The sequence below is a fragment of the Zalophus californianus genome, chromosome 16 (genome assembly GCF_009762305.2).
Source record: "Zalophus californianus isolate mZalCal1 chromosome 16, mZalCal1.pri.v2, whole genome shotgun sequence".
Lineage (NCBI taxonomy): Eukaryota > Metazoa > Chordata > Mammalia > Carnivora > Otariidae > Zalophus > Zalophus californianus.
The window spans coordinates 26,397,727-26,418,755 of NC_045610.1; the positions used below are offsets into that span (position 1 = coordinate 26,397,727).

Consider the following 21,029-nt stretch of genomic DNA (forward strand, 5'->3'; position numbering starts at 1 on the left):
TACAAATGATTTTTAAGAGTGATCATAATGAAGGATAGACACACAGATCAGCAGAATAGAACATCCAGAAATCTCACAATTTATTTTTGACAGGGTGTCAAGACAATTTAATGGGGAAAGATAATCTTTTTAACAAATGGTTCTAAGACAGTTGGATATTCACATGCAGAAGAATAAAGTTGGACCCCTTCCTTATACCGAATACAAAAATTAATTCAGAATGGATTACACACCTAAATAGTGTTATAACTATAAAACTCCTAGAAAGAGAAAGAGGAGTAAATATTCATGACTTACTTAGGGTTAGGAAAAGCCTTTTTAGATATAACACCAAAGGCACAAGCAACAAGACAGTAAGTATGCTGAACTTCATTAACATTAAAAACTTTTCTGCTTCAAAGGATACCATCAAGAAAGTGAAAAGACAACCCAGAGAATAGGAGAAAGTATGTGCAAATCATATATCTAATGAGGGACTCATATCCAGAACATATAAAGAACTTACAACTCAATGATGAAAACAAAAAAGTCTAATTTAAAAATGGGACAAAGGTTCTGAAAAGACATTTCTCCAAAGATATAAAAATGGACAATAAGCACATGAAAAGCCATCAGGGAAATGCCAACCACAACCACAATGAGATGGCACTTCATACTCACTATGATGACTATAATCAAAAAGACAATGACAAATGTTAATGAAGATGTGGAGAAAGCAGAACTCTCACACATTGCTGGTGGGAATATAAAATGGTGCAGCTGCTTTGAAAACAGTTTGACAATTCCTCAAAAGGTAAACAGAGTGCTATAGCCCAGTAAGTCCACTCACGAGTAATGAAAACATATGTTCACATAAAAACTTGTACACAAATGTTCACATCAGCATTATTCATAATAGCCAAAGAGTGGAAACAACCGAAATGTCCATCAACAGATGAATGGATAAATAAAGTGTGGTATACCCAATACAACAGAATATTATTTGGCAATAAAAAGCAAGTACTAATGAATGCATGCTACATGGATGAACTGTGAGAATGCTAAGTGAAAGACACCAATCATAAAAGACCATATGGTGTACGAGTCTATGTGAAATGTCCAAAAAAATCTATATGGAAGGAATGTAGTTGACTGGCATTGAGAGGGAGGGCTTGGAGGGAATAGGGAGTGACCTATAATAGGCACGGGGTTTCTTTTCATGGTGATGAAAATGCTCTACAATTGACTGTGGTGATGGCTACACAACTCTGAATACAGGCATACCTTGCTTTATTCTGTTTCAAAAATACTGCATTTTTTTTTAACAGGTTGATAGTTTGTGGCAATCCGGCAATGAGCAGGTCTATTAGTATCATTTTTCCAATGTCTCTGTCACATTTTGGTAATTCTCCCAATATTTCAAAGTTGTTCATTATTACTATAGTTGTTATGGTGATCTGTGACCATTAGTGATCTTTGATGTTACTATAAATTTGGGGGGACACCACAAACCATGCTCTTTTAAGATGGCATACTTAATAAATGTTGGTGTTCTGACTGCTCCACAACTGGCTGTTCCCCTGTCTGTCTCTCTCTCTCCTTGGGCCTCTTTATTCCCCGAGACACAACAATACCGAAATTAGGCCAACTAATAACCTTGCTGGGGTCTCTAATGTTCAAGTGAATGGAAGAGTTGTACTTTAAATCAAAAGCTAGAAATGATTAGGCTTAGTGAGGAAGGCATGTTGAAAGCCCACACAGGCTGAAAGCTAGGCCCCTTGTGCCAAACAGCCAAGTTGTGAATGCAAAGGAAAAGTTCTCAAAGAAAATTAAAAGTGAACACACAAAGATAAGAAAAGTGAAACAGGCTGTCTGCTGATATGGAGAAAGTTTTAGTGGTCTGGATAGAACAGAACATTTTCTCAAGGCAAAACCTAATCCAGGGCAAGACCTCTTTTCAATTCCATGAGAGCTGAGGCAAGTGAGGAAACTGCAGAAGAAAAGTCTGAAGCTAGCAGAGGTTGGTTCGTGAAGTTTAAGCAAAGAAGCTATCTCCATAACATCCAAGTGCAAGGTGAAGCATTAAGTGCTGAGGTAGAAGCTGCAGCAAGTTATCCAGAAAATTAAGCTAAGATCATTAATGACGATGGCTATACTAAATAACAGATTTTTCAATGCAGATAGAACAAACTTCAGTTGGAAGAAGACATCATACAGAGGTTTTCACAGCTGAAGAGAAGTTAATGCCTAGCTCCGAAGCTTTAAAGGACATGCTGTCTCTCTTGTTAGGTGCTAATGCAGCTGGTGACATTAAGTTGAAGCCAATGCTCATTTACCATTCTGAAAATCCTAGGGCCCTTAAGAATTATGCTAAATCTACTCTGCCCCTGCTCTATAAATGGAACAACAAAGCCTGGATGACAGCACATCTGTTTATATCATGATTTAGTGAATATTTTAAGTCCACTGCCGAGATTTACTGCTCAGAAAAAGATTCCTTTCAAAATATGACTGCTCAGTCTATGGCCATACCACCCTAAACGTGCCTAATCTCCTCAAAATATGACTGCTCATTGGTCACCCCAGAGCTCTGACGGTGATGTACAATGAGATTAACGTTGTTTTCATGCCTGCTAACACAACATCCATTCTGCAGCCCATGGATCAAGGAGCAATTTCAACTTCCAAGTCTTACTAGTTAAGAAATACATTTCATAATGCTGTAACTGCCTTAGATAGTGATTCCTTTGATGGATCTGGGCAAAGTAAATTGAAAAGCTTCTGGAAGTGATTCACTATTCTAAATGCCATTTAGGAACATTTGTGATTCATGGGAAGAGGTCAAGATACCAATATTAACAGGAATTTTGAAAAAGCTGATTGCAACCCTCATGGATGATTTTGAGGGATTCAAGATTTCAGTGGAAATGTGGTGGAAATAGTGAGAGAAGTATGTGACTGAATTCTTCAATCTCGTGATAAAACTTTAATGGATGAGAAGTTACTTCTTACTCTTGAGATGAAATCTACTTCCAGTGAAGATGCTGTGAACTGTTGAAATGACAACAAAGGATTCAGAATATTCATAAACTTAGTTGATAAAGCAGGAGAATTTTGAAGGACTGACTCCAATTTTGAAAGAAGTTCCACTGTGAGTAAAATGTTATCAAACAGCACCTCATACTACAGAGAAATTGTTCGTGAATCAATGTGGCAAACTTCACTGTTGTCTCATTTTAAGAAGTTGCCACAGCTACCCCAGTCTTCATCGACCACCATCCTCATCAGTCAGCAGCCGTCAACACTGAAGCATCCAGCTAAGAGAATATGACTTGCTGAAAGCTCAGGTAATGGTTAGCATTTTTTAGCAATAAAGTATTTTAAAATTAAGGTATGTACATTTTTTAGACATAATGCTACTGCATATTTAATAAGACGACAGTGTAGTGTAAATTTAACTTTCATGTGCACTGGGAAACCAAAAAGTTCATCTGACTCACTTTAGTGTGTATTCACTTTACTGTGGTAGTCTGGGACCAGACCCACAATGTCTCTGAGGTATGTCTGCACTAAAAACCATTCAACTGTACACTTTAAATGAGTGAATTGTATGGTACGTCAATAAAGCTGTTGAAAGAGTGATCTTGGAGTGCTGTAATGGTGTTGTGAATGGGCAGGAATATGGGCAATTTTTACTTCTACTTTTCTGCATTGTCTAGATTCATTCTTTTCACCAAGTATGTATTTTTTCATAACTAGAACAAAGCTTTTCCTATCTTGAAAAAAAAATAAACACTACCATTAAAATATACAAACCATGGCTTGACATTTTTAATTCCTTCAAACAAATATTTTAACACGTTGGGCATCTACTATATGCCTGGCACTGGTCTAAGTACTTGGGATATATCAACAAGCAAAAGAGACAAAAATCCTAGCATTTTCACAGAACTTTCACTGGGTAAATTTAATGGAGAGACAATAATTAATCAACAAACTATACAGTATGTTAAAAGGTAAAACACATTACAAAGAAAAACAAAAGCAGCAGGATGGAGAACATGAAGAGGGGTTTGCAATTTTATACTGATAAAATGACACCTGAGATTTTTTTTTTTTTTAAGTAGGTTCCCTGTCGAGCATGGAGACCAACGTGGGGCTTGAACTCACAACTGCAAGATCAAGACCTGAGCTGAGATCAAGAGTGGATGCTTAACCGACTGAGCCACCCCGCCACCCCAACATCTGAGAAGATTTAAAGGAGACAAGAGAGTTACCCTTGTAAATACATGGGGGAAAGGTGTCCAAGGCAGAGGAATCAATTAGGGTAAAGGTCCTAATGTAGGACCTTTTCTTTCATGATGCTGCTATAGTTTAATAAAAGTATTCCAATATTACACATTTAGATCACAGCATTTTTTTTTAAAGATTTTATTTATCTGACAGAGAGCAAGCAAGCGTGCATGCACACAAACAAGGGGGAGGAGCAGAGGGAGTGGGAGAAGCACATGAGCAGGGAGCCCGACATGGGGCTGGATGCCAGGATCCTGAGATCATGACCTGAGCCAAAGGCAGACACTTAACTGACTGAACCACCCAGGCATCCCACATTATTTGTTTTTATATTGAAATTTAAAAATTGAAACATAAAGGAATTGCTTTTTTGTTTTGAATTATTATTATTATTATTTATTTTTTTTTTTTTTTAAATAGGCTCCATGCCCTGCATGGAGACCATTGCGGAGCTTTAACTCATGACCCTGAGAATCAAGATCTGAGCTAAAATCAAGAGTCAGACGCTTAACTAACTGAGCCACCCAGGTGTCCCTTGAATTTTTATTTTTTTAAATATTTATTTAAGTAATCTCTACACCTAACATGGGCCTTGAATTCATGACCCCAAGATCAAGAGTGGCATACTCTTCAAATGAGCCAGCCAGGCACCTCTGTTTTGAATTATTTTAATATAAGTTGTTAGGATGAAATTTATCTTTATGGCTGTGAAGTGTCCTGTTTACATCAATGTTTACTGTTACACAAAAAATGATGAGGCTCAATGTTTTCTATTTGTCAGATAAGTTGGGCCTTTGTCTGAGGTACAACTGGCATAAGCTGGTTTTTTATTTTTTTATAGAGGTAAAATTGGCATAACATTAGTTCCAGGTGTAAAATGTAATGATTTAGTATTTGTATATATTGCAAAATGATCACCACAGTAAGTCCAGTCAACATCCATCACCATACATAGTTACATATTTTTTTCTTGTGATGAGAACTTTCAAGATGAGTTGGTTCTTGAAAACAAGCAAGAGAGTACCACTAATGCTACTGCTTCTGCTATTACTACTATTACCAACTGCTAATATTTGAGTTCTTACTTTGTGCCAGCACCACTCTCTCTGTTACATAAAACACTGATCCTCTCAATACTATATGGGGTAAATACTATTACTGACACAATTTAAGAGAACTGAAGCACAGAGAGATTAAATAACTTGCCCAATGTCATAGTCTATAGTGATAAAGCCGTATTTCAAACTCAAGCAGTCTGCCTCCACAGCGTATGTTCTTAACTACTACCTACGGCTGAAAACAATCCTGCCCATTTTTTGAACATCTGACATTTATTTATACCTTTTTTAACTCTGTCCTTGAGTATAAGGAGTTCCATGAATCATCAAACTATGTCATGAACAAAATCTTAACCACTGGTCCATGTACTGCCCTCCTATATCACAAATTTTCTTTAATAATAACATTATGAACAACCATGACATCACAGCCCAAGAACTAGAACATCACCACAAAAATCATATTAGCGCTTCTCCCTATCCTAACCCCCCTTCAGCTTTTAAAAATTAACCACTATCCTGAATTTTATGTGCATCTAAAAAATATTTAGTTTTGCTCATTTTAAAACTTTACAAAAAGGTAACTTACCATATATAATCTCCTAGAACTTGTTCCCACTCTCCTTCCTCTCAATACTAAGATTCACCTGTTTGTTATATATAGTTTTATTCATGTTTAGAACTATGCAACATTCTATTTGTACTATCATAATCATTTATCCATTCTCCTGTCAATGGACATTTAGGGTGTTTTTACTTCTTTCAACCCTGCATTATAGTTTTGGTTCTCTGAGTACTGTGTAAGCAATTTAAAAATAGGTTATCTACCTATCTCCTAGAAGACCAAGCACATTGTTTTGCCTATGTGTCAAAAAAAATAACTGAATTAGTGAATGACACATGGACCAACTAAAAGTTATTATATGGAAAATATCACCTTAAAAAAGATCCTTACCCAAAACCACATTTTGAAGGAGGCTAATTTTCTATATAATAACCACGTTAGAAAAGTTAGTGGTATATTGAGACAACTTTTAAAAAGTGTTAGGTTGGTTGTGCCTGAAAGAAAATATCTAATCAGTTATTTTAATAATAATGGCAGCTTATATTATTAGTTCAGTACTATGTTACAAGCACCATGCTAAGCACTTAATATGGATTAACATATCAGATCTTCAGAACAAAGTATATGACATTGTATCTGTATAACATTATTTGACATTGATGACCATTCTCTCCTTCAAACATTTCCTATACTTGGCTTCCAGGACACCATACTCTCTTGGTTTTCTTCCCACTTCCTTGTTTTCTTGTCCTGGATCCTCCCTTTCTTCTCCACCTCTAAAAGTCAGTTCTATCCTTGGACTTCTCTCTAGTCACTCTCAAGGTTGTTTGATCCAGCTCCATAGATTTTAATACTGATAATTTACACAAGAAAATTTTAATCTACAACCCTAACCACTCCTCTGAATTTAAAACTATCTCCAAATGTGTACTTGACCTCCTCCCCCAACATTTCCCTCCTCTATAATTAGAATGATCACTTCATCCTGTTGCTCAAGCTATTCTTGATGCCTCATCTTTTCTTATGTATCAGCAAATCCTGTAGGTTCTATTTCCCAAAAATACCTAGAACCCACTACTCCTATCTCTGTTGCTTCCAATCTTGTCTAAATTACCATCATCTTTCACCTGGACTACTGTAATTGCCTCCTAACTACTCTGTTTCTACTCTTACCTTTACCATCCACAATACAATAGCCATGAAGGTCTTACATGGCCCATAAGACCCCTCCAGGATTTTGGTGTTTGGCCAGTTCTTAGATTTCATGTCTGACCAATCTCCCATCACCCAATTCATTCCAGCAACAATGTCTCTTTACTGTTCCTCAAACACATTAACCTCAGGGTCTTTGCACTGCCTGAAACACTCTTCCCTTGGTTAGCCACATAGCTCCATTCTCCCAGTTTATGCAGTTTTTTACTCAAATGCCTCAGTAATATTTTCCTTAACCATGCATCTAAAATAGTACACTCCTGTGTGTTTCCACTTTCACCTTTCTTTTTCTTCAAAGCAATTGTCACCAATATTATATAATTACTTACTTTTTTTGTTTATGTCTTCTCTACTAAATTACAGGCTCAAAAAGGGCAAGAAGTATGTTTGCTTCATTTAATGCTGTACTTTCTAAAGGAACAGTCTGTGGCACATATCAGGTGTTCAGTAAATATTTAATGACTGAAAGAATGTTGAATAAAGCAGACAACCAGCAATTTTCTGCTAATTAACATCTGCAAAGTGCCTTTTATACTCCTACGTAAGTACATAATTACAGACTTACAATAACCATACTTTTATTGGTGAAATTAAACTAAACTGCTAGGAAATTCTCCCTTTAAAAATGTCATTCTTAGAGGAGTTTTAAGTCCCAAATTTCAATGTCTGTATTAGCTACATGGAAAACTGCCTTTAATACTTTTTCCTAAGAAAGAAAAGCAGTCCTACAACTAAAGGAAAATAAACAGAAAAATTATTCCATTAGGATGCTTACCATTTCTTTTGGACCAGGGGTGTAAGCATGAACTTTTCACAAGTGCTTCATCAACTTTTCCTCCTGACATGTTATCCATGAATTGACGCCCATGTTCTAATGCAAGGTAGCAGTCATTGCAACAGTCCCGCTCTTCAACACGTACCCAATTACTAATTACACCAATTCTGGGAAAAGGGTCTTGGTCTGCTGCTCCAAAAGGTGAAAATAAATTAGTGCACTGATCTTGTAGCAATAATATCAACTCATCAGGGAATTTCTCAGATTCCTTTAGTCCTCCATTAACATGTTCAGCAGAAGTAGCCCTGAGAGCTTCAAAACGTTTTTCTGCTTCTTTGCCACATTCTGTGTTGCGTCCTATGATATCTAGTTCATCTTCAAGAAATAATCCTGAATTGTTTCCAAATTTTCTGTTCATGACAGCACTGAAGCCGCAGGTACACCTATACTGTGCTTCCTGCACTGGATCTGGAATGTAAACTCCAACATCTGCACCCTTGATATTCATGTTGCAGACACAGATACAGCAACTATCAAAGTTACAGTCTTTAAACAAATTCATAACTGATTCTGAAAGAATGAGGTTTACATAAAGACTGTGTGCTTCAGGGATGGAGGGAACAGTTGCAGGTTCAACAGAATTAAGGGGTCTGCATGTGGATGGGGTGGAAGCTGGTGAATACAAGTCTGAGTTTTCATATTTGACTGAACCTTGAGCACTAGCAGGTCCACCAGCTCGAGGAGTCCTTGGAGTCCTTGGAGTCCTTGGAGTCGGAAACCTAGGTGTAGATGGAGAAGGAAGAATTCCTGCTCCACTGTTACTAGGAGGTGCGCTGCTAGGAGGCATCCCAAAAGAAGTATGAGTTTGAGGTGTATAAGCAGGACCATATTCTTGATCAATAGTACTTCCATCACTGGTGTCACCAGGGTAAAAAATTAAACACATACATAAAGGAACATATTAATAATATGAAACAGAACTAAAAAAGTCCCAGCATTTTTCAGTAACACTGAAAAGGAAAGCACAATTAGTGCAAAAATTACAAGTATAATTAAAATATGTATCTGGTTATTATATCCACTCTAGGTGACTATTGTAGACTGTGGACCAACCGACTAGTTCCAAAATTGTAAATAAAATCTGTTTACACTTATCCCCACCTAGACATCCACATTTACTATCCATATTTCTTGTACTACAAATAACCATATTTCATTGATCCTAAGATGTCACTGTTAAAAAAAAAAAATCCTGATTTTAGAGATGTTTACATGCAATAAGGGATAATGACAATTTTAAGATCCTACCAATTATAAGACATCCCAATTTCAGAGATATTAAAATATGAGAAGTATGTGATATGGCAAAGACACAAATGGGATTTAGAATTTCAGAGCAAAATAAAGGTGCTTCTGAAGAAAAGCTCCACCCACAAATGAAGACAAATAACCAAAGCATAATGGTCTTAAGTTTTCCAACAGTTTATCTACATGCAACTAATACCATTATAATTTATTGATCAAAAAACAATTTTTAGAATTATAAAAAAAAACTATCTTTTTTCTAAGTACTAGCAAAACAGGTACTTCTATGAAAAAAAATTAAAGCTATGTAAGCACACCTACACTATACCAATAACATAAATCTAAATCATACCCCTCTTTGATGAATGGCACTGCAGGCCCTGAAGGAAGCAATTCCAATTTTCCAACAGTCCAACTCTGACGGTAAATACACTCTTCTGGCAATTTGACAGGAGGCAGACATTGGCTTGGTAGACTTTTTAGAGGTGCAAACATGGAACAGCCCACCAGAACTTGACAATTTTCAGGCTTATAGACATAAGAAAAATCCTATAATACAAAGACCATGACTTTCAGCATCTTATCTTCCAGGGGAAAAAAGCCAAACTCACTCTAGCCTTTCCCCCTGCTCTCTTTAAACAAAATAATAAAATGTAAATATTCTTCTTTTTTTTTTTAAAGTAGGCTCCGTGCCAAAAGTAGGGCTTCAACTCATGACCCTGAGACCAAGAGTCACAATCTCTACTGACTAAGCCAGCCAGGTACCCAATATAATTTTATTCTTAAATGAATTCACTCTATTTTAATTTCAATTAATTAACATACAGTGCTATATTAGTTTCAGTTGTATACTATAGTGATTCAACAATTCCGTACATCACCCAGTGCTCATCACAAGTGCTCTCCTTAATCCACATCACCTATTTCATCCATCCCCCTACCAACTTCCCCTCTGGCAACCATCAGTTTATTCTTTATAGTCAAAAGTGATTCTTGGTTTGTCTTTTTTTTTTCCTTTGCTCATTTTCCTGCTTTGTTTCTTAAATTCAACATATATGTGAAAGCATATGGTATTTGTCTTTTTCTGTCTGACTTATTTTGCTTAGCATTATACTCTCTAGCTCCATCCAAGTCACTGAAAATGACAAGATTTCTTTCTTTTTTATGGCTGAATAATATTCCTATGTGGGTGTGGATGTGTGTGTGTGCATATGCATACACATCTTTATCATCTGCTCAACATCACTCATCAGGGTTATGCAAGTCAAAACTACAATGAGAAAGGCTCCTGCCTGGCTCAGTTGGTAGAGCATGCAACTCTTGATCTCAGGATGGTTGAGTTTGAGCTCCATGTATGGCATGGAGTTTACTTAAAGTAAAAAAAAAAAACTAAACAAATAAAACAAACTACAATAAGATCATCTCACACTTGTAAGAATGGTTAAAATCAAAAACACAAGAGGGGCGCCTGGGTGGCTCAGTTGGTTAATCAGCTGCCTTTGGCTCAGGTCATGATCCCAGGGTCCTGGGACCTAGCCCCATGTTGGGCTCCCTGCTGAGTGGGGAGCTGGCTTTTCCCTCTCCCTCTGCCTGCTGCTCCCCCTCCTTGTGCTCTCTGTCAAATAAATAAATAAAATGTTAAAACACACACACACACACGAAACAACTGGTGTTGGATAAAAAGGAACCCTCTTGCACCCCAGGAATGCAAGCTGGTGCAGTCACTGTGGAAAACAGTGAAGGTTACTAAAAAAGTTTAAAACAGAACTACCCTACAGTCCAATAATCACACTGCTGGGTATTTACTCAAAAGTTACATGGGGCGCCTGAGTGGCTCAGTCTGTTAAGTGGCTGCCTTCAGCTCAGGTCATGATCCAGGGTCCTGGGATCGAGCCCCGAGTCCGGCTCCCTGCTCAGCGGAGGGAGTCTGCTTCTCCCTCTCCCTGCCGCTCCCCCTGCTTATGCTGTCACACAAATAAATAAAATCTTTTTTTAAAAAATTACAAAAACAGGGCGCCTGGGTGGCTCAGTTGGTTAGGCGACTGCCTTTGGCTCAGGTCATGATCCCAGGGTCCTGGGATCGAGCCCCGCATCGGGCTCCCTGCTTGGCGGGAAGCCTGCTTCTCCCTCTCCCACTCCCCCCGCTTGTGTTCCCTCTCTCTCTGTCTCTCTCTCTGTCAATTAAATAAATAAAATCTTTAAAAAAATAAAAAATTACAAAAACAAAAAAATTAAAAATTACAAAAACACTAATTCAAAAGGATTCGTGCAACCTTATGTTTATAGCAGCATTATTTACAATAGCCAAATTATGGAAGCAGCCCAAGTGTTCTTAAATGCATTCTTAATAGTGTCACCACTCTTTAGTCTTCAAATCTGTTAACTACAAAATAAGAATCACCATGAGTAGATTTTTTTAATACAGCAACAAACTGGGGGTGCCTGGGTGGCTCAGTCAGTTAAGCGGCTGCCTTCGGCTCAGGTCATGATCCCAGAGTCCTGGGATCAAGCCCCCCATCGGGCTCCCTGCTCAGCAGGAAGCCTGCTTCTGCTCTCCCACTCCCCCTGCTTGTGTTCCTTCTCTCGCTGTCTCTCTCTGTCAAATAAATAAATAAAATCTTTAAAAAAATACAGCAACAAACTGAATCTGTAGGAAAATATTGGGGGGGTGCCTGGGTGGCTCGGTTGGTTGGGTGTCTGACTCTTGATTTTGGCTCAAGTCACGATCTCAGGTTGTGAGATAGAGCCCCACAGCAGGCTCCACACTGGGCGTGGAGCCTACTTACGATTCTCTCTCCCTCTGCCCCTCCCCAGCCTCCCCACCCTTAAATTAAAAAAAAAAAAAAATATATATATATATAAAAAAGTATATATATATATAAAGTGAATTATTTTTCTAGAAAAATAAAATACTTACTTTAATTTCGGAAGGTTTTGGGCTACAGAATCCTTCATCAACCTCAATTTTGAACTGTGTTCCTATACTAGAACTATTTCCTTCTAGAACAGTTCCTCCAGGTGTTATATCCATACTACCATATTCTTTATTGCTCATATTCATTGGGGAAAATCCCATAATATGTTGTTCCAATGATGGTGGTGTAGGATACATTTTATGAAGATCTGCAGTGCCTATATTTAATAAAACACACATTTTAACATAAGACTAAAAAGAAGTTAATCTGTGTTTAAAAGAAAGGAGTGGAGAATTTTACTCAGATTAAAAATCTGCAGATTTATCTGGAGATTTGGGAAGCTTACTTATGCAAGATAGTGGGTCCAGATTTCCTGTCTTTGATTCCTTACTGCTGGATTTATCATCTGTTCCATTTGCAGACTTTTTAGATCCAGGCTATTAACAAAAACAAAAACACATTATTTATCTGAAATTTTAAGTCCAATGTGATCCAAGATGGTAATCATTAAGATATAACTTGAAGGTCACACCCATTCATCAAATATATTATTCTGGTTGTGCCAGAGATAAATATTGGTTATTAGAAAAATTTATAAAGATGTAAAACACTTTTTAGGCAATCAATGAACCCAGATTAATTTCTCTGTTTATCTGATAATCCTACAAATTAACAGAGGGAAAAGTTCCTCCAAGACACAGGACCAATACTTTCAGAACACACAGAAGCAAAAATAACCTACCACTTAAAGCCTATTAAAATTAAAAAAAAAAAAAGAAAAAAGGAAACCTGCAATAAGAAGCATTTGTAATATCAAAACTGCTTCTTAGTAAAATATAGCATTTGTCCCCTTAAATTTCCTATATATTCAATCACCACTCTGAAACCTAATTTACACTTTTACCTTGTTTAATAATCTCCTTACCCTTACAAAAATGCTACAACATGTAAAACAAAGCACAAACTTCAGAAAGATCTCATTTGATAACAGGATACCTAACTAAAAATTAGTTTTTAGCCTAATTTAAAGCCTCCTGTTAGCCACTTTGTCATAAATATGTAGACTGAGTTCTAATTACAACCTTTTTACCTCACAAGAGCCACAGCTGATACATGAATGGTAACGGAGAGAAAGCATAAAAGTACCAAAGTATTCGGGATATAGAATGTAAGTTTATGTATAGTTATATCTGCCTTATGTCACTTAAATGAAGACACCAAATGTGCATATGTGTATATACATATGTACATAAATATATATATGCAGTGTGTATGTGTGTATCATATATACAACAGAGAGGATTAAAAGTGTAATACAGAACAAGAATGACCAAATGTACTAAAGAAGTTTCCAAGCTACCTTTATGCAGATGAAAATGGAATTCCCTTTTATGATAATGCAGCACTCAATTAATTTTGCTAGAGACTTGACATTCTAGTAAATCTCATTTTAAATTTTCTTTTATAATCACCTTTCTCTGCAAATGGATGTTCAAAGTTAAATATTTCTCTTTCTGCATCTTTCATTATTATAGTGTATAGTTGTTTTACAAGAATGGCTAGAATGCCAAACATATTCAAAAGAAGTAGTATTCCTTAATAAACTGACAAGGCATACAATTTTAATGTCAATTATTTATTATTTTATGTATGTGAGTCAATTCCAGGGTCATTTCTCAAATGAGAGATCAAAGAACAGGAAAATAATTCTGCTTCCTAAAGACTGCAGAAAAAGACCATATGGTAGAAATTAAGCTTAATCACACATGTCCTTCAAATATAAAAAAATAAAGAAAAAAACCCCCACAGCTTATAGGTGACACTATGCCAAGACTGCTCAAATATAAGTTTTAAGAAAAGAAACCAATTAATAAAATTTTATTCCAAAATATTTCCTATTTTTCAGGGCTCAAACATACTATTCAAGTCACATATCACTTCTGAAAAGTAAGTCTATATAAAACCAAGGAAAAGAAATAACTTTAACCATTAATAAAATACTCACTGTTAGTTCATCTTCATCAGAATTGAAGAGATTATCAAGGTCAGTATAAGAGACAGCCAGGTCTGAGTCATAAATCAAACTGGTTGATGGAGGACGGGCATGACTAGTGGGGCGTGGAGCATCTATATATGTCAATCAGAGTCAATCAGAAAAACAAAATAAAAGATTCTACTACTGATCAAGTATTATTCTAGTTATTTAAACTAGATACCTAACTTTAAACTTATGAGTATTTTGCAATAAGAAACTGTGATTTGCTTAAAATCTAAAAATTTTTTCATAGAAATAAAGTTGCCAATAAACAGTAGTAATTTCTCCAGGAAGCTCACCAAAGGCTATGTAATCCATTAACATGGCTAAGTACTCCAATTTTATATATCAAATAAAAAGACATACATTCTTAGGACAATAGTACGTACACACACACACACACACACACACACACACACACACTTTTATTTTTCTGTCTTCCTGAAATGTAGAACAAGCATCGTATGATGACTAGGTGCTCTGGCTCTTGAGTCAGATGGACTATTAGTAATTTGAATTCCCAACTCTAACACTAATAGAACGACCCTGAGCAAGTTACTTAACCTCTCTGTACCTTAGTAATGGCAAGAATTAAACATGAAAGGACGTAGCTAAAGCACTTTGTCCAGTGCTAGGCACTTAAGTACTCAATAAATACTACCTTTTGGTTAAGATTCATTTTAGTTCTAGAATTTTACTTTCCTTTTTCTTCCCCCCCCCGCCCCCCACCAATTATAGTGGAAAAAATACACGATTACTCAAGAAAAAAATAAAAACACCAATGGAAGTTAAACTCCTCTTACATTCCCCCACAAAAAAAACTAATTTGCAGTTTGGTATATAACCTTCTAAAGCATCCTTGGATTATCAAATGACTTGAAATAGTCCTCATTTTCAGAAAGATAAAAGCCACTTTCCAAGTGCCTCTGCATGTCCGTTCTAAAAATTCACTGGAGCACTAATTCTGAAATTTGGTGTAAAAAAAATCACCTAGGGTACTTATTAAAAAACAAGATCTCCAAGCTCCACATCAAAAGATGCTCCAGAATGTGGTACGTGGTCCGTATTTTGAGAAAGCACAAAATAGCGATTATACATTCTCTACATCCTAGGGTAGGTAAACAGCCCAAAGAACCCAAACTGTTAACTTACCAAGCTACTCAGAATTATCAACTGATTTTGCTTCATTAAAGACCATTTCTTCCTTATTCTTGTTTTTGGTTGCACAGAGCCTGACCCTCTCTATCCCAAATACTAAAACAAAACTTTGTCCCTAAAAAAACACCTACAGAAAGAAGGACAACTTCCTTTGCCTTCATCAAAAGTTAAATAGATTTTGTTAAAGAAATAACGTGTTGTGTCTGTCTATTCCAAGCACAACAAGCACTAGTCAGATACTTTACTTTCAAAGTGGAGCCTTGGCCTCAGTGGCAAGAACTGTGCCTATATATAATACCTACTTGACAAATATTTGTTAAATTAATAATTTCAGCAACCGTTCCTCTAATTTGAGTGAGAGAGAAAAGGACAACAAAATTATAGTCAAGCCTAATTTATAAGTTTTCAGATCTGAGAGGGACCTTAAATGATGATCTTTTTAAATCTCATTTTAAAGATGAGAACTTTTTTTATTTGTGAGAAAGTATAGTTGCAACAGTTGAAAACAGAATTTCTATCACCTCAACTGCTTCTCCCAGTGCAAAATAAACAATAAATCTATCATTTTAAGATAGGTACCTCTCTATGAAACATATGAATTATGCAAAAAAGGAACAATGTAAGTCCAGTAATATCAAATTAGCTTGTAGTAATAATCCTTCAATGCAGTATTTTTATTAGGAAATAGAAGTTTTACCTTGCTTGATAGAGGGACTAAATAATGACATAGCATCTTCCTCATGTGATAACACTGTTACACTAGATGGCCCATCTTCTACCTGCAAACAATATTACATATTAGATTGAAATATATAATTTAAAATAACAAAATCTTCCAACTATTGAGTTAACTACGTATCAAGCATCTTGCCAGGTGTTCTACAGACATACTAATTCCCACAACTAACCTATATAATAAGTAAGTAAGTACTATGTTCAACTTACAGACAAAAAATAGTGTTAAAGATAACCCAGGAAATATATCTGATAAATAGTGGAGCTGGGATTCCAACATAAATCTGTCAATTTCCAAAGTCCATGTTCTTTCTACAGTACCTATAGCTTTCCCAGCTACTACTGTTTTCATATTTACAAAAGGACAAAATCTCAAGTACCAGGCACGTAGTAAGGCTAAAAATTTTGTGAAATGAATTCTCTGTATTAAACTTATTACTGGGTTCTTTTCACAATTTTATAGGTTTTAATTTCCATATATTGTATTTAAGGCAAAATTCTTATCTAACAGAGTTATCTTGTGCTTAATAGATCCTCTAATTGATTTTTAAAATTTTAATAAATACTTCTATATCCTACACTAAATATATTACTTCAAGGGACACTATAAGTTAACTCACATTTAAAAATATCATATATTTTGTAAACTAAGCATTGTGTATTTTATTGTATTTTTGAAAACTGGCAATTCACCTGTAACATATTTTAACTCAGTATCAAAATAGTTTATCTAACTAAATGTAAACAATAAAAAATCTTTTCATTACAAGAGACCGGCTATAAAGTCCACACAGCTCTTAAATTTTGTATAATGTGCCTGATTCACCTACTAAAAAAAAAAAATGTTTTCCTGGGGCACATGGGTGGCTCAGTCAGTTAAGCGTCCCAACTCTTGATTTTGACTCGGGTCATGATATCAGGGTCATGAGCTTGAGCCCCCATGTTGGGCTCTGTGCTGGGTGTGGAGCCTGCTTAAGATTCTCTTTCCAGGCACCTGTGTGGCTCAGTTGGTTAAGCGTCGGCCTTCAGCTCAGGTCATTATCTCAGGGTCCTGGGATCAAGCCCCCCATCAGGTTTCCCTGCTCAGCAGGGAGTCTGCTTCTTCCTCTCCCTCTGCCCCTCCCTCCCTGTCCCTGCTCTGATAAATAAATAAAATCTTAAAAAAAAAAAAAAAAAGATTCTCCCTCTCCCTCTGCCCTCCCCCCACCCTGGTCCTTCTTGCTCTATTTCTTAAAAAAAAAAAAAAAGTTTTCCTAAGTTACAATGATAAATCTGTTCTTTTTTTTTTTAATCTGTTCTATTTTAAAAGAAAACAATGAGAAGTGTGGTACCTATATGCAGTGTTACAAATCATCAGTCACCCTTCGGTGTACTTTGATTTCTTTTACTCACCTTATGTTTTTTTACAGCTTCTCTCTCACTATTTTGTCTCTCTTTCTTATCAGGAAAAAGGAATTCCTCATCTCCTTCAACAAATGCATATGGATCGATTTTAGATTCTTGCTCTGCATCAGATGCTACTGCTGAAAGATACTGATTTTTAATTTGATATTGCTGTACTAATTCATCAGAAACTTTTAAGGGTTTCTTACATTGCACCATTAACCTGCATAAAAAAACAAAATTAGAAAATTAATTATATTTATTTTCCATAAAAGCAGAAAAAATTCCAATATGACTTAAGAATCATAAAGTTTTCAGGATTATTTAGAGATGATCTAACCTGTAATCCTTCATTTTATAAATGAAGAAACCTAAGCATAGAAAGATTATATGATTAAACCTTCAAATTTAGCAATAGAGAAATGCAGCTAAAATCTAAGCCTCCTCTTTATATGTTCTTTCCACCAAAATACACTGTCTTTTGGTAATCCACTCTGTTCCCAAATCCTCAAATGCATTAACTTGTCCAAATCCATTCACTGAAAGGGACTGGACTGCTCCAGGACAGGAACTCTCAGAATGTGGACTAACTATACAGTGAGACAAGACAAGTTTTATACAATTTATACATTTATACAATGAAAGTGATTATCCTTTACCTACTGCATTAGTGGATAAAGTTATAAAATTTTAAAGACCTCATCTGTGTTTCACAAAAATAACATTATAACTATTATTAATTCTGACGAGGTTTTATAATGGCAAGTTTCAGTGCAAGTACCTTAGAGGCTCTTTTTGATCACTTTGGAAAAATCTATTTTTATATTATCAGCCTTATGGTTTCACATGGTGACTAATAAACATACTTTTGCATTCTCCTAAAACAACCAATAAAATGACAAAGGACAACAGAATAACAACAGTGAAGTTGGAAAGACAAACTAGTAGAAACTGACAGACCAGAGAAAGCTGAAATCTAAGGTTAAGAGAAAGAAGATACAACAAGCTGATCTGCACCACCAGAATCCTGGAAAGCATCAGGACTTTTCTCTCTGAAGACCAGGTTGCTTGGTGAGTGGGAATACTGAATGATTTGATTTTGGTTTGTATAATATAGACACTTTTTGACTCTCAAATTCATGTTCTCTGTGGTTTGTAAAGCTGAGTTTCCCATGCTGCCAGAAAGCAGCAGCTAGGCTTCTAGTCAGACCATGATCAAAATCCTGCAAGGACTATGTAATTCTGAATAAAAACTAAAGTCCTTGTAATATCCTACCAAAGCTTTCCATATCTTTCTTCTCTTTTCCTCTCCAACTTCATCTTCTGTTATTCTACTCCTTCCTCTCTCACTCTGCTTCCAAGAACTTTCTTGATGTTCCTCAAATAGGCCCGATATACTGCTGGCTGTTCCCTTTGTTTGGAGCATTCTTTCTTGAAATAAGATGGCCATCTCCCTCACTTCTAAAAGTTTTTGTTTAAATGTCACCTTATGTATGAGTCCTTATTTAAAACTGCAAAATGCCCAACTGTCTCAACACTGAACCCCCTTGTCCCACTCTATTTTTCCATTCACAGACTTATCTTTAAATATTCTTATATAACTTGCTTAAGTTCATTGTTGACTGTCACTCTCATAGAATGTAAGCCCCTAAATGGTGGGGATCTTGTCTTTGTTCACTGAATTATCCCAAATGCCTAGAACAGCACCTGGCACGTAAAAGTTACTATAAATATTTCCTAAATGAATATGTCAAATCTAAAAGTCACATAGGATAGAGACGTTGTGGTTGCACTAATAATCCTAAAATACAGTATCTTGTACTTTGAAAATAAGCCATCTTTATTCATCAGAAAGTGATACTGCTACCACTTATCTGTCCTACAATTTAGGACAAAAAATCCTAAGAGACGTTAAGATTTAGGAATGATGAAGGCATTTGCTAGCTCATAAAATCTTTGAATGAGAGGGATAGATCTTTAAATCTATTCACCAATGCCCAGCACTAGAAGCACTCTATACTCTATAAACTAAGGTTGAAACAGAGGCCATCAAAAGGATAACTGGTATTTTCTAAACCTGCTATCAAGTATCATAAATGCCATTTTTATTTCCAATATGCCCTAGATTTATCCCCAAAACTAAAATTCAAAGTCTATAAAAACCTTCTTACATGAGAACATGGTGCTATCTAGTCAACAGGGATATGTTTTAAAATTAATTGTTAAAATAGGGCACCTGGGTGGCTCAGTCAGTTAAGTCTGCCTTCAGCTCAGGCCATGACCCTGCGTCGGTCTCCCTGTTTATTGGGGAGCCTGCTTCTCCCTCTCCCTCTGCCCACACCGCTGCTCATGCTCTGTCTCTAAAAAACCCCACAATTGTTAGAATAGTTCTGTTCTATAAATGAACATTTATTTCTTAAGAGTACCTTTATACCTTACCATGTTAGACCCTAATAACTTTTTTTGATTATTAGATTCTAACATAAATACTTTGAAAACAGTGTTTCCATCTACTTTGACACAGATTTTATTTAATACTTAAAAATTAAACTTACAAGATAAGAAATGAAGGGTATCTTCTCTTTGCTATGCAAATTATGCAGAAAAAAATGGTTTGCTAAGGTAATAGATAGGAAAGTTAGGGCTAGACAGATTTTAAGTACGTGTATTCCAATAACTATTCACAGGGGAAAAGTGTAAGATCCCACTACCCCTCCCCACCACCAACCCGAAAGACACTACTACTCTGTGAAGGGCTAAATAAAACAACTCTGTTTTTCACATTAAGTTGTCCTCTGGCAGAAGCAGGAAAACTGCCACACTGTTTACATAGGTAGTTAAATTAGTGTGCAGTAGCATTAAAAGGACCAATGCTACTGCATAGGGCTCTATGAAGAATAAAAATGAGTAAACCAAATGCAGTGCCTAAAGACAACTTGTTATTTTATTGAATGGTTCTCACAAACATTGGGATATGCAAAGAATTTAAATGTAGTTAATATCAAGAGTATCAAGTCACAACAAATTTTAAAATATAATTTATATTACACATCCTTCTATATTTAAAAATGGTAGAATAGAAAAAATGGCAATTTTTAAAAGATGCCAGATTAAAAACTCAGTTATTTCATCACTATCCAATTATACAGTATACACATACTTTTGTGAAACAGGAATAACACTTCTCCTTTTCTAAAAGAAACTCTCACGTATGACCAAATGGTTAACTACAGAGAGAGTTTCAATGAGATGTAAAGCTAAATATACAGACCAGCTGGAAGAGGATTAGGTACAGCCATGAACAGGAAGCTTTGCAAAGCCCAAAGCAAACTGAAATTACTTTCGTATTATTCATTAATTGTACCTTTCCTTTTACTATGACCACAGTAACATTCTATCCTAAAAATAATTATATATATATATATTTTTTAAAGATTTATTTATTTGAGAGAGAGAGAGAACGCCTGTGCACATGAGCAGGGGGAGAGGCAGAGGGAGATGAAGAGAATCTCAAGCAGACTCCCCACTGAGCATGGAGCCTGACGAGAGGTTTGATCTCACCACCAGAGAGATCATGACCTGAGCCAAAATCAAGAGTCGGGACACTTAACTGACT

At 36.0% G+C, this 21,029-nt stretch overlaps 1 protein-coding gene across 2 annotated transcripts in view; it reads right to left on the reverse strand.

Moving 5' to 3' along the window:
• The window catches only part of MED13 (mediator complex subunit 13), a 100,347-nt gene that overhangs the window by 26,242 nt on the left and 53,076 nt on the right, over positions 1 to 21,029 (reverse strand). For both annotated transcript variants that reach the window (XM_027624482.2, XM_027624481.2), the window contains exons 10-16: positions 17,423 to 17,636; positions 15,993 to 16,074; positions 14,108 to 14,229; positions 12,449 to 12,539; positions 12,105 to 12,319; positions 9,540 to 9,736; positions 7,883 to 8,796 (exon numbers count right to left, since the gene is read on the reverse strand). In XM_027624482.2, coding sequence (XP_027480283.1) covers positions 7,883 to 8,796; positions 9,540 to 9,736; positions 12,105 to 12,319; positions 12,449 to 12,539; positions 14,108 to 14,229; positions 15,993 to 16,074; positions 17,423 to 17,636 — 1,835 coding nt within the window. The remainder of the gene's footprint in view (positions 1 to 7,882; positions 8,797 to 9,539; positions 9,737 to 12,104; positions 12,320 to 12,448; positions 12,540 to 14,107; positions 14,230 to 15,992; positions 16,075 to 17,422; positions 17,637 to 21,029) is intronic.